The 24969-nt window shown below is 46.5% G+C and overlaps 1 protein-coding gene across 2 annotated transcripts in view; it reads right to left on the bottom strand.

The window, feature by feature from the left end:
• Positions 1–24969, bottom strand: part of EVI5L (ecotropic viral integration site 5 like) — a 1383225-nt gene that overhangs the window by 94340 nt on the left and 1263916 nt on the right. For both annotated transcript variants that reach the window (XM_085654281.1, XM_085654282.1), the window contains 2 exons: positions 24411–24557; positions 20804–20899 (listed from right to left, as the gene is read on the bottom strand). In XM_085654281.1, coding sequence (XP_085510407.1) covers positions 20804–20899; positions 24411–24557 — 243 coding nt within the window. The remainder of the gene's footprint in view (positions 1–20803; positions 20900–24410; positions 24558–24969) is intronic.

Below are 24969 nucleotides of genomic sequence, written 5' to 3'. Positions count from 1 at the left end.
GTAATGTTTTTTTACAGTCTCATATGTTCAGTCTGTAAACATATTCAATATTATTTATAAAATCATTGTTGGTATAAATTTATCTTAAATAGATAACCATCAATGACAAAGCCAATAGTCCTGGCTGGTTTCAGGCATGTCGTGCCAATGATGGAAATAAATGAAATTTAGTTTTGGCATTTAATCCCTTGATAACAAAGTCCATGCCCCCCTCTTACAGTCTCCCCGGACGGCGGGGGATGGGTGGTAGGGGGGGGTCGTTCTCACCGAGGGGAAAATGGAATGGAAGTCAGAGGCCAGAACCTCCCAACAACAAACTTTCCATACCTTCTGCTATCTCGAAATTTGTCCTGTTTCCTGTTTTTTCCACATAGTCTACACAAATACTTTTGTAATGCATACTGTAAAGGGCTCTTGTATTTGGAAGTGATTTAACATTTTCGTTTTTTTATTGTGGTGCATAAAACACCTTTGTACTGGAAAGGCTTATTGACATCTGGTGCTAATATTTATATTTCCTTTTAAATACATGTTTGCAGATTATATTTTAAGATTTATTTCTATTAACTTTTAATTTGTTTATTCCTTGCTCTCATTGAGGCATAATTCTGCCAAATATTATATTTATAATGTGCAATCGCACAACTCTTTGTGTGATGAAGATGGCTTCCGCAAAGAAAGTACTCGCAAAATATTTAAATAGCCATTCCCCTACTTTCTGGAAAAAGATAACCCTCCTGGGACAGTTATTCTGATCATTTAAGCTATCCGTTATTATATATGTAGCTACCTGACGGTGAATAACCCAAAACATTTACAGAATAGACTGTTTAATATTATTTCCCCACCGTGAAAATGATTTGCCTGGGGAATGAGGGTGTTTATGGTTATTGATAATGAGTAACATGTTTCTAGAATTTTTTTGTCAGGAGGGGGTCCTTACACCTAAAAACTTTTGAGAAAGGGGTCTCGACATCAAAAAGTTTGAGGACCTCTGGCCTAACTGCTCGTGCTACGTTACCACAGGGTGGAGCAGGGGTTGTCAAAGGGGTGCAGCCCTTCACTCTTAGGAAGAAGGGTCTCTGCTTCGACAGTGGTCATCCACTGCCAACCAGAGACCCCCATTTCTAACAGCATGCCATTGTGTGAATCAGTGGGTGAGAGTTCTTTTAAACAACAGAAAAAAGATATATTTTCTAAGTGGATTTAGGGAGCATCTAGTGCTATAAACAGTGGGTTGATTCACTCTTTGATTATTATGTAGCTATTGGGAAGTTAAATCAACCCACGTTAAAATAACCTCTCTATTTTCATTTAGCATTAACTATAAGCAGCCAATTCAGCTGAATCAAAAGCAGTGTCTCACCTGACTGGAGACCATTATTCCCTCCTGCAGAAATTCCTTGAAATCCTCTCTGCTTTCCTGTATAGGATTTTCTTTAAAAAGCTGAAGAGGTTCTCAGAGAGAATATTTGAATCTCCCAAGTAAGGCAGACGTGCTCGCCTTCTTCTCTGTGGCTGCAGAAGTGCTACAAAACCTTCCTTCAACTGCATTCATTCTTTTGCTACATCTCTTGGGAGGTACTGCGGAGGGTGGAAAGGTAGGATGATTTTTACTCAGAGCCAAGACACTAACTCGGAGGCTTGTATCTTTTCAGCAAATGCGCTGGAGCTGATTTTGCTGAGGCTGGATTTAAGAACAGCTCCATAGCTGGCTCTAATCGGAGTAATGGTCTTGCTGAGGAATGGTGGTGTTAAGTCTCAAATCTAACTGCTATAGAAGATCAGGTTGACAAGGTAGGTACACTGAGCTTAGCAGCTCCCTTGACCAGCACCTCAATGAAATTTGAATTTAATAATCAATCAGCTACACTTTCACTAGGGAAGACTCAGACAACGTCGGTGAGTGTTGGCACGCTAAAGAGTCTGTTAAACATGTGTGCAAAGTTGAGCAGTAAGATGATCTTGATACATGTGACGTTCTCGAACAACAAGGGCATCTTCAACAACATGACATTCTTTACTGCCTGAAGTCATAAATCTGGAGTGGTGGTGCAGTGGCCTATGGTAAAAACTCCTAGAACATCTGCTCGGAGTGCAGCATTTTAATGTAAGTGATGGTGTTTTTTTAAGATGCCAAACAGGAGAGACAGAATGAGGAAGTGGAAAACATACTACAGGATTTAAGTGGGTAAATAGCTACCAGGCATAAAGGAGAAGCAGGCAAAGCTGGTGCGGAAGTAGGGGACTCCCCCATGGAAAGCTCTGGGAGCAGAAGATAAGATAACTGCAGGGGAAGGTTCTGAGATAGGGTGGTATATTCTGGAGTTGTCAGTATCTACCGTATGTGGTAATCTCCACTTTTTCATCTTGCAGTCCCAACCTGCAGACCAGTGCCTGACGTTGTTTACTGACATCAAATGCCTCTTTGAAATCGAATCAGCCTTCGACATCAACATTCCTCCTGAATTAAACATTGCCTTACATTGGCAGACTCTCGACAGGATGGATTTCGATGCTGACTAGGTGCCCTTGTATTTTCTTGTCAAGATCTTTCCTTGGATCTCACGTTTAAAAGGTCTCTGTAAACAGTGGAGTGAGCTGTGGTAGAGGGTGCATTTTTTTCACAGCTCTCAGATCTTCCAGACGCCAATTATTGACTTTGTGCTGTTCCCCCTGCAGGCAAACAATGGAAAAGACTCTAGAGAATGGACACTGGGAAGGCAACCTATACAGACATCATAAGGGTCAATTTCGCCCTTTTTTCCTCCCACACTTGAGAAAAAGGGGGGGCATTTAATGACGCAAAATTATGTGTTTTCCTGTAAGAAAAAATATATAGTCTATCCCGAAAGACATTGAGTAAAGTTGGTTTGAAAAGGCTTTCAAAGAGAAAAAACAAAAAAGGAGGAGCTCTGTGCTTCAGGACCTTGTCAATAAACATGCTTAATTGCCAAGCGCAGAGTCCTCCGTCTAAATGGGCAGTGATCGTTTTAAAGCCTTTTTGCCTACATTGCCCTTCTTTTACTCTCATCCTTCCTTTAAAAATGGTTTGTTAGTTTCCTGTCACTCTCCTAAAAATACACAGACCTTTTATGTTTTAAAAAATTAGATACTATTTTTTTTTAGGAAAACAAGTGCAAATGGACTGATATAGGTTGTCAAAAATACTATAGCTTTATAAAAATTGCTTTTTTCTATTACATTTTTTGGGGCCTATATTTGATAAATAGTGCTCCAGGATCCCACGAGTGGGGGAGACAATTCAGTGCTTATGACCACAAATGAAGATTCGCTGGAGAATGGTTAGTTTGGCAGCTCCAAAACGGTGCAAAACAGTGTAGATATAGTGGCCCAGAAAGCAGATAGTATTTGCTTCCGGAAGCCTCTCACTTCGCACTGTAAACACTTTTTGGCCCTTAGAGTCCAATCTATAAAATTGCCAGTCAGATGGGGCCAACGTAAAGGCAAACCCAGAGCAGTGGGGCCACACGCTAGGGAGGTGACCCTCGCAGTAAAGTCATCATGAATAGATCTATCATGTCCTCAGCCTGTGGAGGTCAGCCGAAGGAGTTGGGAGTTTATCTTTTTAAGCATGCAAATTGTCCCTGATGATCAGAACAAGCCTCCAGGATATTGAAAGATCCAGGTAGTGGGACTGTTTTTATAATCTCCTTTCTGCTGTATTTTTGATGGAAAAATCTCTTGTGACATTGCAGGAAAGTGCCTCTTCTGGACATGGTTAGCCCCCAATTATTGCCTGGAAAATGATGCAACTTCGACAGGAAGTGCACAGGGTCCCTGCCAACCAGGTCCCCTGTGCCAGAGATCTTTCCTTAAACTGTACCTTTTGTTTCTCAATTGGCACAACTTCAGTGTCCCTTGTAAGTTCCTATTAAATGGTACCCTTGGTACCTAGAGCATTGGCACTCAAGAGGGACCTCAAGGGCAGCAGCACAAATTGTGTCACCCAGGGTGCCCTTGCCTAGGCTGTGCACCCTGCCATTACAGACTGTGTGTCTTGGTGAAGACAAGACTGAAGAGTCGACATGGCACACATCACTGTGTGCCATGCCCACAGACACTGCATGGGATATAGGTAAGACACCCCTATAGCAGGACTTATAGCCCTAAGGCAGGGAGCACTATACCTCCAGTGAGGGCATATCTGCATAAGCAGATACACACTTGCAATATCCATGTTGATTCTTGGAGTGAACAGGGAAGCCATAGTGGGTACATGGGCTGGACAGTCCTCATTACGAGTTTCCCAGCTCCATGATCGCTTCACTGTGGTATGGGGTGTTTGGTACCAAACATCTTGTCTTAATGAAACTGCACTGACCAGTGTCAGATTTATTAATAACTGTACATAGAGGAACCCATAGAGGGGTAACCCGAAACCTACCAACCCTTTGTGTAGTCACCGACTAGCCTAAGCCAACCTGTCACCACCAGACAGAGCTCTGACCTCATGGGGTGAGCGCCTGCGCGCTCAGAAGTCGAGAACAATGCCTGCCCCAAGCAGAAGTGTTCACACCTTCCCAGGGTCAGGAACAGCCATCTTTGGTGGGAAGCTTCAGGCTGTGCTGCCTTTAAAACGCGACCCCAGCCTCTCCTGACAGAAGAAGAAGGCCCCCCTCCTGCCCTTCGCCTTTTTGGCAGGGAAGACAGGTAGGAAAACAAAGAAAGAATAGGAGGTGTGCTCCCCTCTGCTAACTTCACCCCTCAGGTGTTGGAGGCAAGGTGAAGCACAATTTTCAGTACCCACTATCTTGAAGATGGTGGGACTTCTCCAATCAGGGTTAGGGCTATGTCCCCCTCCCACATGAAGTAGACAGAATAGAAGGCGTAGACACCCCAGGTCAGGGGCCCATTGGCCACTACCTGTCCCTCCCTTGTAAACACCCCTAAATGCAGTATTAAGGTGGCATCCCCAGACACTGAACAGTAGTAACCACGGACACAAGAAGAAGACGAATGAATAAAGGCTGTTGGACCGAGAACTGCAGGCCTTGCAAACTCCTGCCTACCACCACAGAACTTGACAATCGCCATCCTCAAGCTTGCCTCGTCACTGTGTGGCCTCCAAAAACCCGAAAAATCATCAGCACTTCACAAATCGCCAAGGTGCTCCCTTGAGATAGAGAAGCTATCTCCCTGCAGCCAGAGACCCCAAAAACAGCAATGTCCGCTCCAGTGTCATCCAGCTCCCCAGTCCAACCAACATCCCTGGGCGCCTGCCAAAGGTACTCCTGCTCTGGAGGGTCAGCTCGGCATCTGCACCAAATCTTGAGGGCCCAGAACCCACTGGAGCTGAAAGGCAAGAATACCCAGGGTACTGGACCCCTCTTTGCAAAAACCTACAAAACCGAGTCCAGGCAGACTCCAACTTTACAGCAAGCCAGCACCCGACACGAGACATCAGAACTCAGGAGATCCGCCTCAGCAGTGGCCCAGCAGATCCAGAATTGTCACTCCATTATGCCAGCCCCTGACCGTGAGGTGCATCTTTGCATGCCAGTGCCCAGCTGCACATCTTCAAGGCAACCAGCCCGTCCTGGCATCTTCGAACCAGCTGTGCTCCTGTGGCCCTAGAGCACTTGCGACCTCTATTCCACCTTGAGAGCCCTCAGACTTGCCTACAAGTCCCTCTTTGCTTTACTTTTGCTGACGGCCCCCTTTCTTTGTAGCACCAGTTACAAAGCGCCCTTTTTCCTTGCTCCCGGTGAAATCCGGGAAGCAACTGAGAACTTGGCCATGGAACTTTGGACCGTGGCCCCAAACCTTCCAATTGCAATTCCAAAAGGTTGACCACTAAAGTAACTGTATTGCATTGACTTTCTGATTGCCTTTTTCCTTCCATAGAGAATGTATTGTGCGTAATTGCGGACAACTGTGAATCTTGCATTTACTGTGATTTTCCTATACTGCGAAAAGTAACTACCTTGTACCCGAAGTTCTTGGTCTAAATATTTATATAAAGAAAAGTACTGTTTTCCTCATTCGGTTTCGACTTCGCTCATTGAGTGTGGGTATCATTTATTGACTCTGTGAGTACAACAAATGCTTAGCACTACCCTCTGATAAGCCTAACTGCTCGCCCACACTACCACAAAATAGAGCGTTAGTATTATCCACATTTGCCTCTGGAAACCAATAAGGTTCTCCTCGACCTCTCTGCACAGTGTACCCTATTGTGGTGCACTATATATGTGAGGTGGGTTTCCTTCAGACATCATTCCCAATTAGGAGACTTATCTGAAGGAGTGGTGGTCCTCCCAGCCATATTGACCAACCAAAGTTTGGACTAAACTAGAAATGCTCAAAAGGAGCATCAAGGCACAGGAGTTTCTGTCCGGGGTATTATGCTGAGAACCTACACACCACATGCTGATGTTGCGTGGTATGACAAGGGCATCTTCTTAGGGCATCTGAGACAGATCCACAGAATCCTTAGGAGGAGATATGTGACCAACTCCCTGTAGAAAACTGAGGGATTCCATTGGTCCAAGCACCAAAAAGAGCTCTGGAACACGTGTTGGTGAGTTACAAAAGAAGAAGAAAAAAAAAACCAGAAACGGACGCTTGCATGATAGTTGATGTCTTATATGGCCTGATGTCATCACATCCAGGGCTGCAGAGTCGTAGCTGAAGCTGATGGCACCACATAGTGGTACATAGGAACGACTGGTGGAAAAAAGATTCCCGATACAGTTTGGTAACAGGAGAATATTCACACGGTGAGGAAACAATGGGAAAACCCATCAGAAATGGATGGTGAGAGAAAACACCTGACCACAACTTTTTGTTTCATATGCACTGTTCCAGGACTTAAGAGCCAACTATGGTGGAAACTAAGTAAACCTTTGTAATCCAGTACTACCGGAACTGCAAAATGTTTCTTCAAACTCCTTCTGGTGAAGCTCTTACACCAGATTTCTTAGAAGATTATTCTTTTAACTCAAGAAGTATCCTGTTGGTAGTGGAAAGGCATGAAGATAAAGCTTCTGGTTCAACTAAATTTCCTGTTATATGCATTGCCCAATTCTGGAACACCCAGCCTTAAAAGGGGTGGGTAGGATGAAGAAGTGTTTTTCCTGAAATGTATGAACCGGTTTTCAAGAAGCTGCTCAACAATTTTCCTCTAACTGAATATTTTGCGAGCTGGCTATAGAACCTGCTTTCCCTTGGTTGAACAAGCCATGTCCTTCGGAAGCAGAGTCTTATTCGCCACCTAATACCAAAGAGAAGCAAGCAACAATGCACTGAGTGATTGGCTGTTTTGAGGTCACTACGCATGTATGAATTATACCAAAGTCAAGGAAAAGCTGATTACACTTCCTAATTGATTTTGTTTTCTCTGGAAAGAATAATAAAACTCTCCTTGCTTCTAAAGAGTGCAGAAATCGTTCAGCTGGAAAAGAAGGTTTACTGAAGAATACTGAAAGAGATGGAGGTTTTATACATTTTTGCTAAAATGTGACCCACTGTCAGAGACAGCCGGGAATGCTGTAAGCCCAAAGGTGCCTGGTCTGAATTGATCTGAAATGAATGCTCTTTCTAAGTCTACAATGCTTGAACAGACAAAGGCCCAAGGTGAGCACCCCATCCTAGTAATAAAGCATCCATTAAAAGCATATGAGTAGAAATTTATCTATGAAATGGCATTCCCTGCAGAAGGTTGTTTGTTTTACACCACCAGACTTGAGACTGTTGCTGTTCGAACAAATTTGAGTTAGTCATCCCCATTCTTCCTCTGAGCCTGTTTCCCCTCCAAACGCTGTTATAGTGGGCTCATATGAAGTCTTGCATTTGGCACAAGTGCAATGCTTGAAACCATCGATCCAAGCAGTGTTTGAAATAGGACATGCTGTCAGAATTAGAAACCTCTAGAGAAGTTGACACTTTTCACAAATGGATGATACTTTGCACTCTGAAGGACACGTTTTTTCTTTTTTTGTGTCCAGATTTGCTCCCAAGCAAGTCAGGGTCTAAACCAGTGATAGTGTTAATTTCTGATAATTGATTTGTAGACCTAATCAACGGAGGACAAAGGTTGTTCCTTCAAGATCTTCCTTTAGTCATTGAAAAGCCAAAAGTTCAGGTATGGATACACATATACTTGTGGTGGTACAAGTAGCCCAATATCACCATCATGCGTTGGAAGAAGGTCCAAAGAACACACTTCGTCCTAAAGGAAGGACAACATACAGAATGTGAATCGTCCCTCTCCAGAAAATAAAGAAACTTTCTGTGCTTTTCTAATGATGGGGATATGGAAACATGCATTCTGATGATCAACTGCATTGTCCTCAGAGGTGGGACAATTTTATGTAATACTAGCACATGGAATATTTCCTGTCTGATTCAATTGTTGGATATTCACAGGAGTAGGGAGGGTCTGATGTCCTTCTTTGGTTCTGTCTTTCTGATTAGTATCTTGAATAGATTAAATTCTACACTGAGACTGGGGACTGGTTCCATTGCTGTCTTCTTCAGTAAAATAGCTGGTTGTTTTTGCAGGTCGGCTAGATGATATGTTGGCTTAGAAGCCTCTGGTATTAGGGGGGGCAATGCTTTAAAACAAAGCAAGTATACATCCTGCACAATTGTTCAAACCCATTTGTTGCTTGATATGCTTCATCAATCTTTTAGATGCTATGAGATACAACCCCTCCTTTGGTGTGGATCACAAAGGGGAAAATGGACAAATCATTTTCTGGTGTTGGATGGTGGCTGTCAAAAAGCATTGACCGACTGCAGCTGGTTGAATGATCTTTCATTGGCACTTTGCTTATGATGGATGGAGCACCTCTTCTAATGCTCCTGCTGATGGGGCTAGGAGGGTCATCAAGGGGATTGAACCATCTACACCGTATAGTATCTGCAGTCTTTATGGTCCTACGGAGACCTATAGTTCTTTCTCTTTTCCTCTAACCTACTTGTAGGAAAGTAGGATCTGCTTTCATAGTTACCCCCACTTTTTGCTGCTGTCACTATGTTTTTTTGAATAGTCTGACTGGGACCCTGCTAATCTAGACTTCAATTGCTGTGCCTTTTCCCTAAATTGACCATGGTCAATACTGTTGTACATCCACAATTGGCTACTGGTGTACCCTTGTAAGTCCCTAATATATGGCACTAAGGAACCAAGGGCATAGGTACCTCAGAGGTCTCCCATGGGCTGCAGCCTGTATTGTGCTAACCATGTGAGCCCACTCAAACTGAGACTACAGGCCTGCCATTGCAGCCTGTGTGAATTGGTGCTTGTAGCTCTCACAACAGATATAAGTTTCCTTATATATGAGGTCACTACACTTAGAACCTATAAGTCACACCTATGGCAGGCTCTTCAGTCCTCAGGGCAGGGTGCCTGTTAGTAAGTTTGAGGGTGCCCTGCATGAGAAGGACATCCCTACAAACCCCAGAGTCGATTCTCCAGGCTTTGTAAGTGGGGTCAGCCATTTTGGTACATATTGTGGACATCAGTCATTACGAGATATCTAACTATATAGTGGCTGTACCGAATTGGTCATGTTGGTATCTAGCATTTTGGAATCATATCCTAACACCGATTCCAGTATTGGAAGTATGATCCCGTGTACTGGGGGCTACCTTGGGGTACTCCCCTGTACTACCGGTAACAGCCTTTCAGGGTCTGACAACAAGCTAGTGCTGCTGCCAACCACAGACATAATTCTGCCCTCCTGCTGTGAGCCAAGCTCAAGTATAGGAAGGTAGAACAATAAGTTTCCTGACCACCTCCCAGATAGGACTTCGTGTATTAGGCTGTGGTGGGGACGCCACCAGACTACTTTGAAGGGCACATTTGGTGCCCTCCTTGCATACTCCAGTTTGAGACACTGCAGGGAGCCCCTGGCTCCCGCTCTGGTGCAAAACTGGACAAAAGACATGGGAGTATCATTCCCTTTGTCCAGCCCCTTCTCTGGGAGGTTGAGTCGTTCCAACACTTTCCCTAGGGTACTTAAGGGCTTACCTGTGGGTGGCTCTTCAGATTCATCATGGGACAAGACTTAAGCCTGAAACCACGTCGCTCTTCATCCATCTGGACACTTGGACATCGCCTGGAGCTGAGTCTGCATCAAGGAAGACTCCTGCTGCTCCTGGTCTCGCTGTTCTGCAATTCTTCTTTGTCCTCTGTCTCTGTGCTATTTTCAGGATCTTCCCCAGACCTGTGGGCATCAAGGACACCTGAGTAACCTCCCTTTGAGTGAATGAGTCGCTTCACTGCATCTGCAGGCACCGCAAATAACCTGATTAGTCTGCTGCTCATGACGTTCCACAGACTTCAAAAGGCTTAGCAACACAGGTGGTGGTTCTGCAACTCCCTCAAGACCTGATCTGTCCTCTCTGCAATTTTTAGGCCAGTATCCCTTGTCGGAACTGCTGGGAAAGAACCCCTGTGCACTGCTGCGACTTGCCATTGCCAGGGCTTGTTCGCTCTGCACTCTAGAGATCTTCGGGCTACAAGAAGCTCCATCATCTCTTCCTGCCAAGTACAGCATCCTCACCGCATCCTCTGCACCATGGGCAATCCTTCTTGGTGAGCTGCTTGCGGTCCTCTTGTAACTCCTGTGCCTTTGGCCTGTGGAACCTCCTAAGGGTCGTCTTCTACTTCAGTGGGCTCCCCTGCTTGCTCGGTACCTGCTTTGACTCTCCTGGTTGTGGTGAGTTCCTTAAATCTTGCTGGTCCCAATGTTGCTTCTTTGTTCTCCACGCCAGTTGCAGCAACCAAGGCTTGTTGGTGCTCCCGCCGGACACCAGGTCCCTGGTGCTCGACTTCTGACGTGGGACAGCTTATGCACGCCTCATTGTCTTCCTCAGCATCTCCTGGTCCTCACAGCTGCAGCAACAATGTCATTGTCAGCACTTCTGAACCGTCCGTCATCGGTGGGCATTGCTCTTCTGTGCCTCCTGGTCACCTCAGAGTGGCATAAACTCTGTCCCCTCTGCTTACAGGTTCTCTTCTTAAAGAATCCAGCCTTGGATTCCACAGGACTCTTTCAGTCTTCTCCAGAGGCATTGTCTTTAAAATCCTCCATTGTGGTCTACGGCGGTTTCCGATGTCACTTTGCACCCGGCTTCCCTGGTGTAGCTATCCCAGTTTTTGGGATATCCACGGGTGGGATGACTCTCCAACTTTCTGTCTTCTACAGGGTTTTTTCAGGGTCCACTCGGAAGGGTCATTCTTCTTAAAAACTGCAAATGCGACTTCCCCGTTGACTTCTATTGGACACACGGCTATGTTTCCACTCTGCACACAGCCTCCGTTGGGTTCTTAATACTTACCTTTGGTGGTTCCTTGTGTCCCAAGCTTCTCGGAGTCTCCTGGTCCAAGTCCCGACTTCGGTCGCAGTCGCATTCCACTTTCTTAAGATATGGTTTGGTCTCACCCTGGAGACCACAACATTTTGTGCTGTTTTTTACGGAGTTTTTATATAGCGCAAACTTGACCAGAAGGTATCGGGTATCAGAGCGCCTTTCATAGCACCAGTTGCGTTACATGAGGACACATTTATTTTCGTTAGGCATGGGGAGATTAGGTGATTTGCCCAGAATCACAGGATGTTCAGCGTCATTGCTGAGACTCGAACCCGGTTCCCCAGATTCGAGGTCGACTGCCCTAGCCGTTAGGCCAACTCCTCTCCCACTTACCTTATTGTAATTGTGTATTTGTGTTGATATCTCTGGGTAGGAGATATACCAATGTGCTAGTGAGTGTTGTGTAATAAATGGAAATATTTTATATATGCACTGTGTGGTTATTTAGCCTTCACTACATGATTAAACTGGTGAAACAAGCTGATTAACACTCCTTCAAGATAAGCCTGAAGGCTGCTCGTCACAGCTACCACTTTAGAGATTTTTCTATGGTTATCAAATACCACTAAACTCACCATGAGGGTTTTCTGGAATAGTGCTGGGTGCATCACTTAAATAAGTGTGCACCATAAACCAAGCGAGCCTCCTAGACCACTGCTTCTAATGTATCCCCTCCATTTTCCGTGCAGACCATCTTTTCCATAAGTCGTCCAAATAGCAAAGACCCACAGAATGGAAAAGTAAACAAGCATTGGCATAGCCAATAGGTCTCGCCTTTGGGACCTTATAAGTGTTTAGCCATGCAACATTTGCATAACTAAATACTTATAAGGTCCCAAAAGCGAGACCTATTGGCTCTGCCAAGCGGCCGCGAAAGTGAAAGTAATCGCGGTCAAGCGCAGCGCGCGCCCGCACACATGCACTGTAGCTCTAGGATGGCCTGGTAGCACTTTTTATAGCCCTCTCAATAAGTCTCGCCAGACCAGCGCATGCGCTGGGTCAGGCGAGACCTAAAAATCGGTAGGTCTAACACCTTCTAACATAGCATAACAACTCCTCTTGCACCAAATTGTTTATTTCACAGTCCTGCTTCTAAACAAGCGAGAGGCTTTGTATATAATAGATGGTGAATCATCTTCGTCTCCACCCAGCTCTGTTTCACTTCCCCAGTATTCCAGCCAACCTCCTCAGATTTTGACACGTATTAAGGATTTTTAATTGTGCATCTAGTTTCAGAGATGTCAGTTCTAGCAATGATGACTTTCTTATAGTAATGCCATGGTCGTACTCCTACACTGCCATATCAGCAGAGTCTATTCATGCAATTATAATCAGATTCAAAATCAGTAGGCCTTCCTATATTACCTCAGTGAAATCCTGTCATTTTTTGCTAGGCAACTCTTCTGCAGAATTCTGTAAACTTTTGCAAAGTTCCAACCATGTCTCCCTAAGAGTGCCGTAGCACTGTCCGCTGTAAAGGCAGTAGCAGCAATACAACAGATCCGTTTCCCTGCAGTGTCCATTCATTTGCTTTCCTTTTTGGGGGAGCAAATGTTTCAGGAGCTCAAGAATGGGGTTTTCCTATTGCTGATGCTTTAAACGTGTGTCATAGTGTCAGCAGGGTTTTGGTCAATCTGAAGGAATGCCAGGTCCTGGAGGCCTGTTTTTCTTCATAGCCAATGAGTTGCAGCCTTAGTAGAAGCTAGGGTTAAATAGTTTTTCTCTTCTGCCTTCAAGAGACCAGCAAGGTTTGGAAGTAACGATCTGGCCATACAATGAGATGGTAGAGTCTCCACAATTACACCAATACCTCGTGTGGAGATACTACAAGATTTTTCAGTTTTGTGGTGCCATTGGCTAAGACATTATGCAATGTGGTGAAGTCATTCACTGGAGGCACCATAGCTGGCAAGCCAGTAAAGGATGTGGGAATTCAAAAAGAAGTGTCCATTTCCCATCCAGTTGAACTTAAAGGGGACCGGGAAGGTGACCTTTCACATCTATGCTTCTGTGGCTGATGAATTTCCTAAGAGGACTGTTCTGCGGCAGCGGAGGTGAATTTGGCCCTTGAGGTGGATCATTCTAAGGTTACTTAATAGGAGGCCTTTTGCTGTTAGGTAACATGGAGTTTGGTGGCTGCAAGTTTAATGGTCTCAAAGACATCTGCGCTGGATCCTCCACAGGAACTCTAAAAGATAAAGGTTCAAGTGATGCTAGTTCTGCATCTGGTGTAAGAACAACCCGAGTCACTTCACTAGTGAAGAACCCTCTGCAATTGATGAGGTAGATGATAATAAAATCCTCATCAACCTGTAGAACATGTTACTTACCTTCGGTAACGCTTTTTCTGGTGGATACAGTATCTGCCTGTGGATTCCTCACGTTGTGAATATTCCCTGTGCCAGCAACATTCGGAAACTTTTGTAGCAGTCCACGCCGATGAGGTCGAAGACGACGTCACAGAGACATGGCTCCACTCGCGACTCCGCTGACGTCACCGGCTCCATAAGAAGACCTCGTCAGCGTGATGACGTCAGTTCCGCCCTTTTTTCCGTGCCTTCGAGGCACACGGACGAACTGACAGCAATATATACACAGTACATAATATACAAAGCAACACACACAGTGTGGAGAATAAATAGGAAGGCAAAAGAGATAACACACTGCCTTTGACAGTAACAAATACATTTTGAAACACTATCATCAGAATTGTAGGTATACAAGGGTGGACAACGGTGAGGCTGGTGGGTCAGTGAGGAATCCACAGGCAGATACTGTATCCACCAGAAAGAGCGTTACCGAAGGTAAGTAACTTGTTCTTCTGATGGATACATCTGCCAGTGGATTCCTCACCTTGTGAAAAGATTCCCACAGCAGTCCCACTCCCACAGGAGGGTGTCCACCCTTCTATACCAGAAAGTCCTGAAGGACGGAACAAGCAAAATGTCCGTCCCTCCTCACCTCAGAATCCAAACAGTAATGCTTTGCGAAAGTGTGAAGGGAGGCCCAAGTTGCCGCCCTACAAATGTCCTCCACAGGAACACCTCTAGACAAAGCAGAAGTGGAAGACTTAGCTCTAGTGGAATGAGCCCTTAAACCCTCTGGAGGTTCCTTACCAGCCAAAGAGTAGCATATCTTGATGCACAAGACAATCCATCTGGAAAGGGTGCGCTTGTGCACCGCTCTGCCTTTCCTGCAGCCAACAAAGCCCACGAAGAGCTGGTCATCAACTCGAAAGACTTTTGTCCTGTCAAGGTAGAAGCTCACCGCCCTCTTAGGGTCCAAGCGTTGAAGCCGCTCCTTCTCCTTGGAAGGGTGAGGGGGAGGGTAGAAGGTAGGGAGGGTAATGGATTGCCCCAGATGGAAAGGAGTTACCACCTTAGGCAGAAAAGCAGCCCTGGTCAAAAACGGAGGTTTTGAACTCAGAGCTTGAAGCTCACTTACTCTCCTTGCCGAGGTTATCGCAATGAGAAAAACCGTCTTGAAAGACAACAGTCTCAAGGGACACTTGTGTAAGGGCTCGAAGGGAGAACCCATCAGATAAGTTAAGACAAGATTTAAGTCCCATTGAGGCACAATAAAAGGAGTAGGAGGAAACTTGTTTGTAAGGCCCTTTAGAAATCGTAAAACAATAGGCGATTTAAACAAGGATGGCTGATCCGGCAAGCAAAGGAATGCCGACAAAGCTGATAAGTAACCCTTTACAGTGGCTACAGCAAAACCTTGCTGAGCAAGAGAAAGTGCAAACTGCAGAATGTCAGATAAACAAGCCCTCATAGGATCAATTGACTTCTCCCCACACCAGAGCACAAACTTAGACCACCTATAGGAATAGATAGATTTGGTGGAATGACGTCTGGCAGACAAAATTACATCTACAACATCTGGTGGGAGAGAAAAAGAATTCAGGATGCCCCGTTCAATCTCCAGGCATGAAGGTGTAAGCTCTGGAGGTGGGGGTGTAGAACCTGCCCCTCCGACTGCGAGAGGAGGTCTGCCCTGAGAGGGAGACAGAGCGGAGGGCATGAGGAGAGGTGGAGAAGATCTGTATACCACACCCTTCTTGGCCAATCCGGGGCGATCAATATGACTTGGACCCCGTCTTGGCGAACCTTCCTCAGAACCTGAGGAATCAAGGGTATGGGAGGAAACGCGTAAAGGTGATGTGAGTCCCATCTCAACTGAAACGCGTCCCCCAATGCTCCCTGCATCGGATACTGGAGACTGCAGAAAGACGGGCAGTGAGCGTTCTCGTGAGTGGCAAACAGGTCCACCCGAGGGGTTCCCCACATCCGGAAAACATGTTGAACCACCTCTGGATGAAGCCTCCACTCGTGGTCGGCGGAGAACTGCCGACTGAGACTGTCTGCACGCACGTTCAGAACTCCGGCCAGATGATTTGCCAACAGACAAATCTGCTGATCCAGAGCCCAGGACCAGAGACGCAGAGCCTCTCTGCAGAGACAAAGAGACCCCACTCCTCCCTGATTGTTGACATACCACATCGCGGCAGTGTTGTCCGTCAGGACTTGAACTGACTGACCGTGAAGGGAAGGGAGGAAGGCCTTGAGTGCCAAACGTATCGGCCGCAATTCCAGAAGGTTGATGTGAAGCAACCTTTCCTCTGGAGACCAAAGACCCTTGATCTCCAGATCCCCCAGATGCGCACCCCACCCTAAAGTGGTGGCATCCGTAATCACCGTGGCCACAGATGGGGGTAGATGGAAGGGCTTTCCTTGAGACAGATTGCCCTCTACACTCCACCAAGATAGATCCGCCGCAGCTTCTCTGGAGATCCTCACAGACTCCCTGAGATCTCCTTTGTGTTGATACCACTGCCTGCGGAGACACCACTGGAGCGCCCTCATGTGCCAGCGTGCATGGTTGACCAACAGAATGCAGGAAGCAAACAGACCGAGCAGACGAAGGACCTTCAGGACTGGAACGACCGCTCCATCGTAAAACAAAGGAATAATTTCCTGTATGTCGAGAATCCTTTGAGGAGGTGGGAATGCTCGACACACAGTAGTGTCCAGTACCGCCCCTATGAACAGGTTGCGCTGAGAGGGCACCAGGTGAGATTTGGGCACGTTTATCGAAAAACCCAATTTGCACAACAGCGGAGTCGTAACCTGCAGATGATGAAGCACCTTCTCTGGAGACTCTGCTTTGATCAGTCAGTCGTCCAGATAGGGGAAAACCGAAATTCCCGACCTTCTGTGATGGGCTGCCACCACTGCCATCACCTTCGTGAAAACTCGAGTTGCAGTAGTAAGACCAAACGGAAGGACCGCAAACTGATAATGTTGCGACCCTACCGTAAACCGGAGATACTTCCTGTGCGACTTCAGGATGGGGATGTGGAAATACGCATCCTGCAAGTCGATCAACACCATCCAGTCCTCCTGATTCAGCGCTTGAAGAACCTACGCAAGGGTGAGCATCTTGAACTTCTCTTGCTTCAGATAAAGATTCAAGATCCTGAGGTCCAATATTGGACGCAATCTGCCCTCCTTTTTCGGAATCAGGAAATACCGGGAGTAGAATCCCTGACCCCTCTTCTCCTCTGGAACCACATCTATCGCACCTTTTTTTACTAACGTCAGAACTTCCTCCTGTAGGAGGAGACGGTGGTCCTCTAGGCAAGCCCCTTGACAAGGAGGGTAATTTGGAGGGAATTCCTGAAAGTGAAGGGCGCACCCATTTTCTATAAGATCTAGAACCCAAAGGTCTGGAGTACCCGATTCCCAATCTTGTAGAAAATGGGTAAGCCGGCCCCCCACAGGACCAACATGATCCAGAATGGTGGATCTAGGGCTGCTTTGCAGTGGTGGGAGGGGCTAAGGAGGAGGAGGAGAGCTGTCGGCCACGAGTGCGACCCCTGATTCTACCTCTGTAACCCTTATACAGAGTGATTTGCTGCTGCTGCTGTGGCTGTCTGTATGTACGAAAGGTAGACCTTCCGAAGCCCCTGTACCTCTTGAATGAGCCTCTTGGTTGAGTCTGAAGGCCCAAAGATTTAGCCGTGGCCTTACTCGCCTTAAATCTTTCCAGCGCAGCATCTGCTTTCTTGCCAAAAAGACCAGAGCCATCAAAAGGCAAGTCCATGAGTGTTGACTGGACATCAGGGGAGAATTCCGATGATTTAAGCCATGCACTCCTCCTGGTGGCAAGAAAAGATCCCATGACTCTTGCCACCGAGTCGGCTGTGTCCAATCCACTCTGGATCACCTGACGCGCCGCCGCCTGGACATCCGAAAGGATCTCATTATAACCAACCCTATCCTCCTCAGATAGTTTTGGGGCTAGCTGTTTAGCCGAGTCCATGAGAGCATGTATATAACGTCCCAAGAGACAGGTGGCATTCGTTGATTTGAGAGCCATGCTGGCCGAAGAAAAGACCTTCTTGGCCGACTGATCTAGCTTTTTTGCTTCCCTGTCACTCGGGACCTGAGGAAATGAGCCCGAGGATTTTCTTGCACATGCAGCCTGAACAACCAGACTCTCAGGAGACGGATGAGATGTTAAAAATTCTGGGTCTCCCGGAGCCGCCCTATACCTCCTGGCTATGACTTTGGAAACTGCCGGAGCAGAAAAGGGCTTACGCCACGCCGCCATCACTGGCTCTATGATGGCGTCGTTAAAAGGGAGCAGAGGCTCAGAAACAGCAGAAGGAGAGTGCAGAACTTCCGTTAAGATGTTCGGTTTGAACTCGGCAGAAGGTAACTGCAGATCTAAAAGTTCAGCTGCCTTTCTTATAACGGCATGGTAGGGCGCCACATCCTTCGAAGGGGCATCAGAAGGAGGAGTCATCTCCCATTTGGGTGACAAGTCCAGGCCACTAGCCTCCTTCAACTCCTCAAAAACATCGTCCGACTCCGTGAGTTCCCCTTCTTCTACCTCCTCCATAGGGTATCTTTGCTCATCCAGCACCCTCTGAGCCTCCCTCCTAGACCGGATTCTGATAACCGGCGTCGGCGGCGCTGTGATCGAATCCGACGGCACCGGAGCTGGCGTTGAACGTGGATCCACAGGGACAGCCGGCTTCGAACGGGGTCGAGTCGGCGCCGGTGAAGAAGGGAGCGGCGTCTATGTCCTCGGCGCCGGTAGATGCCAAGACGGCGTCGCCGGAAAAAATGGTATGAAGGGAGCCTGAGGATAGGCTTGAGGAACTCCCAAACTGAAGGCCATAGGACCCATAGGACCCGAAGGTGCACCAGAGGGGTACATGGCTCTGGAGAATACTCCATACATCGCATTAAGATAATGCGTGGGGTCCTGACCTGGTCCAGGGAACATAGGATACTGCTCAGGCATCACCGGACTCGGGTCTACCGGCGCCGACGGTGGAGTCAGTGGAGCCGAAGGATCACCGGGGGCTGGAGGCTCCTCACACAGAACCGGGGACGAAGCCGGAGATGGAGCCGGCGTCGGAGATGGAGCCAGGGCCGGAGCCGGAGAATGTTCCGGTGAAGCCACAGGTGACGACAGGCCAACAGGTGAATCCGGAACGGGCGAGGGAGACACAAAGTCCTTACGGCGTCGGGAGGGCGATGTCGATCTCGGAGCCGCATCCTTATCCGAGTGACGCCGAGACGAATGCCTCCTCTTCTTCTTGTGCTTCCTGGATTTGGAAGCATGCCCCGAAGTCGACTTCGACGCCGATCTCGACCTTGACCTCGATTTTCTCCGGCCTCTCTTTTCTTTCTTCATCCTCGCGATGAAAAGCTTTGCTTCCCTCTCCTTGAGAGCCTTGGAACTCATCTTGCGGCAGCAAGAACATCCCTCGACATCATGGTCTGATGACAGGCACCACACGCAGTCGTCATGCGGATCCGTTATGGACATGTGTTTCCCACATTCATGACATGGCTTAAATCCTGACTTCTTTGTAGACATTTCTGCAGAAGAAGACAAAGAATACCAGCAGAAAACAAAGTAACCAGTATAGCTACAGAGAGAGTCCCGAAATCCATTGGCGTCGACGGCGCAGAAAAAAGGGAACTGATGTCATCACGCCGACGAGGTCTTCTTATGGAGCCGGTGACGTCAGCGGAGTCGCGAGCGGAGCCGTGTCTCTGTGACGTCATCTTCGACCTCATCGGCGTGGACTGCTACAAAAGTTTCCGAATGTTGCTGGCGCAGGGGATATTCACAAGGTGAGGAATCCACTGGCAGATGTATCCATCAGAACAGACCTGCATAATGCTCCAATGTTGAGTGCCATGACGGACCTACATGTCTCAGCAGCAAAGCATACCCAGACATCGAGTGGTCTGACACAGATCGAGAAGGTGATGGTGGCAATGGAACGCTGCTACTTGGAAGTTACTCCAGACATCAAATAATGGTGGCAATTTGGCTGCAAAAAGATCCAATTCCTGACAGCCAACATGTTGGTGCTGCACCTTTAGCTGATTTCAACGTCTATCACGTTGAGCGACTTCAACAATGACAGGAGTGAGAGGAATGTTGATGTCTCCTTTTTACCCATTTGTATCTCATCTCACTGGATTGCCCTCTTTCTGGGTCATTTGGAACTGCTGGATTAGTCACAGTAACCAAACATCTCTCTCTTGAGCCTCTTTTTTATTTTCCCTTCTCCTTGGCATTCAGGCCTTCAAGCTTGTCCCTCAGTCTGATGCCTTTGCAATCTTTAAATGTCGTTAAGGACATTTTAACAAAATGTCCACATTCAGTAGTGGATTGTCAACTTGGGATGCAGACCATAAAGACTTGATGGGGATCTTAAGCTTCTTTGTGAAGGCACCATGACTAGAAAAAATAATTGGAAAACCCAAATGAAGTTGGTAAATGTTTTCCAGTGAGGTGCAATGTTGATTAATGTTGAAAAATGTAAGTCCCGACTGTAAAAGTTATGGAAATTGGAGAAAAAAAAACAACACCCAAAGCATTCTTAGGCAGGGTTTTCATGACTCCAGAAAAGAAATGGCCTTGAGGGTCAACTGCTGGATTTGGAAGAAACTAGACTTTTTAAAGGCACAGAAGGGCTTTATTTTAATTTTTGCTAATGCAATGCCTTACAGGCCTCTTTTTACCCTCATACAACACACTTTTAAGCTGCAGTTTACGATTAGGGTGCTGCAGCGTAGCTTTGCAATATTATTTTTATCCTAAATAGGCTATTTAGAAGATTCTGCTTTAAAAGGACATGTTAATTTTGTGCACCTTCTGTGGATACAATTTGTGAATGAAGAGTTCCGGGGTACCCATCGTAGCAGGGAATTATTCTAACGTTTGTGACAATTAATAAGGCCCTACAATGCAGAAAAATCTTCTATCACCTTAAACTTAGTCTGCAGCTCAGGTATAACGGTGGTGTCAACATCATCTCACTCACTTTCCTGCTCAATGAACTGGATCTATTTCTCAGCAAGCATAGCTGTTATTCTCACTTCAATCTAAAGTTTGTGTTATACTGGGGTGTCACCCTTACCTGAATTTCCAGCTCTGCTATCCTCTGTCGCATTTCAGCCACTGCAGCCATGCTGTCGGCTTCTCGCAAGCGCACAGCCATCACCTCCTCTTTACTCTAATAAGGAAAAAGGGAATTAGTGGGAAGTACATGGAGGTGGGATAAATCCTGATTGGAACTCACATACCCTATTTATCACTGTTACCTTGCATTCGACTCTAATTTACAGTAATACAGTCTGATTGGGTACTAGTTTCCCATATTCACCTTGCACTGGGTTTTCTGAAATCATCCTGCACTTGCCACTTTGTTGTCTCTCACACAACTGCACTTTACCCTAGTTTGAGTGCTTTTGTTGTGTTTGACATTTCTTCTTGTACTATCTATCATTGCACTAATTCCCTGGCTTCCATGTTGTCACTTTGCAGATATGTCAAGCTCTTGAATCCCTGCCTTAAGTTCCCCAACTGTAAGAATGTCTGGATCCTGACTTCTGATTTTTGTTGTAATGGGAAACATGAATCATGTCTGTGCACCACGATATAGGCCTGTATCACGGACTACGGTCTGTTTGGACCAGGAGGGGTAGTGTATAGTGCTGCGCAGTGCATGTGTGGTATACAGGTGCTGGGTGCTTGGTTGCCTGTGAGTGGTACAATACATAGATAATGCAGTGTTGTGCAGTGTATGTATATTATATGCAAGTGCTGGGTGTATGTGTGCCTGTGAATACATGGAATACTCTGGGTTCCATTGTGGGAGACCCAGGGCTGACTGGAGGAACATGAGGAGAGGAGGGAGAGGAATCCCGTCAAACTGATTTGTGGATTGCTGCATTCCTTTAAGCTGGGTGGAACACACTGGAGGAAGGGAGAGACAGTCTCTTCATTACACTTGCTCTTTGATTGGGATAGAGGTCATTGGGAAGGGGCCTAGGGACAACTCTGGAAAGCGATGGGGCTGATAAAGAGAATCATAAAGAGTAGGGCTGATGCCCTGAATTAGCCTTTAAATACATATATAGTTGCGGCTGACATCCAGGTGTGAACCTCTAGTCACTCCCATGGCTGTTGCTGTGGGGCTACCAGATTCTGAGTCACCCCTGCTGGGACAGACAGCTTTTAGGGGGAATGGCAGGACAGAGTAGAGAGCACTTCAAAAAGAAGCAGACCCCAACAAAAAACTTCAAAGATTCAGGACTCTAAATCACATTTGGTGTCCGAAATGGACTATAAGAAGGGGAGCTGTGCGAGGAGAAGAATCTCCGCAAAGCTCTGCCTATGACCGGGACTGAGAAATCAAGGCCTGCTAGTATCCCAGCTAGGTGAGGGGACATTATTGAGGGAATCCAAGACCACCTTACCCTGGATAATGGAGCACCATCGCCTGCCTGCTTGCCAAAACCAGTGTGACCTGTGAGAGAGAGGAGAGTGTTGGGAACATAGCGAAAGCAAGGTCCAGTGAGAGATCTTGGCAACTGGTTCCCTGTAGCGAGCTTTGAGGAGATGGCTGCTGCACCGATCTGGTCATTCCCTGTGTGCATGCCAGGGGAGGGCCGCAGTGAAGTGAGCTGCAAACATTGCTGCACCAAATGAGTCAATCAGATTGTCGCCTGTGTGCAGGCTGTAAGTCGGCGACTCCGTATGCACGGTGGGGCCGCTGTGAAAATTGCTGCTGTGCTGATAGGCCCTAGCCAGTGTAAAGAGCTAAGTCTGCGACCCTGTACACCATGCAGGGCTGCAGAGAAGATTGCTGCTGTGCCGAGCAGGCCAAAGCTGTGACTGCATCCACCCCCCTCCCCCAACCTGTGTGGAGGATCTCAAGAAACTTACCAGCAGCGGAAGAGCATCGAGAACCCTCCAGCAACTGCCTTTTCAGGACTGCATGTGAGGAACTCGAGGACACCCCACCACTGTCCCTTCTTGACAAGTGTGAAAGACTTACCGGAGGCAGCTGCTGCAGCTTCGGTGCCCGTGCTCATAGACTTCGATCACAAGGATCGGACAAAACTGATTTACGAGCCAGATGACCAGGGAAGAATTTGCCTTAAGATACCACTTCGGCACTGAAACACTTTTGTCTTTATTAAAGAGTCGGAGTTGAACTCCTGAGACTCGGGGCTTAACCTGATTGTTGCCGATAGTGAATGTGGAATAACCAGTACAGCTAGGGAGAGGGGAGTGGGACTCTGGGGCCCAGCAATGAAACAACAGAGCAATGACCTCAGGGGACTGTGTGTGTGTTGTTTGTGAATGTCATATTTTACTTTGTGTTGATATAAAAGTACTCGTTTTTTCATGAAAGCAAGTATATGACTGAACTATTATTTATTGCTGTTTCTGAGAGTATTTGGAGATGTGAGCTTGCGTTCAACCCCCTTGTGTCTACCTCCTCACGAGGAGCATTAGACTGCGTATTACCACTAAGAGTCAGGTGCTGAATGGCCCAGTTGCCCAGGATCCATAGTAGGTCGGGCCCTGGGACATCTGGAGTAAAAGGCCTCAAACCCCACGGTTGGGCCCAGTAGCTCCTACTTGCCTTGTGGCCATCTGAAATGGCTTCTGATAGCATATATTTGACCTTTGCTTTTTTATGTTTAACCCAATCAGCTTTGTTTTTTGTGTTCCATGAACAGATCCTCTATCTGCTCATGGTCTCCATAGCCCTCTGCATTCGGTTTCCTATTATTGTACATTTGGCAGTTGACCGTATCACCTATAGCCCCCGGCATTCAGCACCTGGCTTCCTGTTTGCATGCAGCATTTGATGATTAGTTCCCTGCACTGATCCCAAAACGGTGCTTGGTTTCCTATACTGATGCTGCATTTGCCACTGGTTCTTGCAGCCCCCACCTTGGCATTTGCCTTTTATTTTTTTCTACTCATCATGCATTTGCCAATGGTTCTGGTAGCCTTCCTGAATTCAGCTCTAGGTTTCCACTACACATCACGCATTTGCCCATGGTCACCACAGCCGGCAGTATTAAGCACTTCATTTCCTCTACTATTTCTGGACTTGCCAATAATTCCTGTAGTCCATCTGCATTGGGCTGTTTCCTGTAATCAATACGATATTTGGCCCTTGATTTCCAATAGTAACTATGTACTGAGATATAGGTCTCCTGTAGTCATGGTGCTCAGGGTTCATTGTAATCATCTTACAAATTTTGACCTTGGATTTCTGAAGTGGCCCTAAGATTCAGAATTTCTGAGACTTGTAAAATTTCTTTGAGAACTAGTTTCGTGTAGTCACGCGCACATTTGATATTTGCTCTCTTTAAGTTACCCTACTCATTTGGTAATTATTTTAGTGAGGATACTCTGCACAATTGGCTCTTGATTTCCAATAGTAACTCTGTTCTTCGCTTTCTGTAGTCACTGCGAATTTTGGTGTTAATTTTCGTGCAGTTATCCTGCACATTTGGGCCCCCATTCCCTATAGTCACCCTGCTTTCTTTCTTTTAGTCTCTGCGCATTTGGCTGTCGGTTTTCTGTAACAACTTAGCACACTGGGCTTTCTGTTTCTGGTATTCACTATACAGGCTTGTTACTTGATTTGCTGCACTTACTCTGCATCCGTTTTATTGTTTTCTACTCTCAAGTCGCTTTCATCCCCGTCCCATACTCACCTTACACTCGGATACAGCGTGCTGCCGCTTTGCTTCGCTCAGTTGAGTCTGCAGCCCCTTGTTCTGAGCTGTGGCAGACTGCAACTTTTCTTGTAGCTCCCTGCATTCCAGCTCCTTACGATTCAAGAGATTGCCGTTTATCTGATTCTGAAATAAAGTGAAAATACAGATCCATGAGTTCTGACAAAATATAACCGAAAGCAAGAAATGCGAGAATTATCTAGAAAGTATCTAAGAGAACAACTAACTGTGCCTTCCTTCAAACAAAACCATACTTCTCAAACCTAGAAACCTTGATTTTTCCTGTTGTAAACATTGCCACAAAATGTATAGCAGAACAATGATGTATACATTTGGTTACTTTTGGATGTCAAAACAACTAACCGAAAAACAAAGAAATAATTTTTAAAAACTTGATGATGCTCCCCAAAAGTTTACATTTGTGGTTTAAATAATTTTTCTTCACATTTTGGGGTATGGTGGGACCTTCTGTTAACCACCCTACCTTTCTGGCTGGACTGGAACATTCCCCCATTCCTTCGCTCCATCGCTCACCAGC

Source organism: Triturus cristatus, chromosome 4_1 (assembly GCF_964204655.1).
Source record: "Triturus cristatus chromosome 4_1, aTriCri1.1, whole genome shotgun sequence".
Taxonomy (NCBI): Eukaryota; Metazoa; Chordata; class Amphibia; order Caudata; family Salamandridae; genus Triturus; species Triturus cristatus.
Note: the sequence above shows the minus strand (reverse complement) of the source record. Positions and strands in the feature narration are given on the sequence as shown.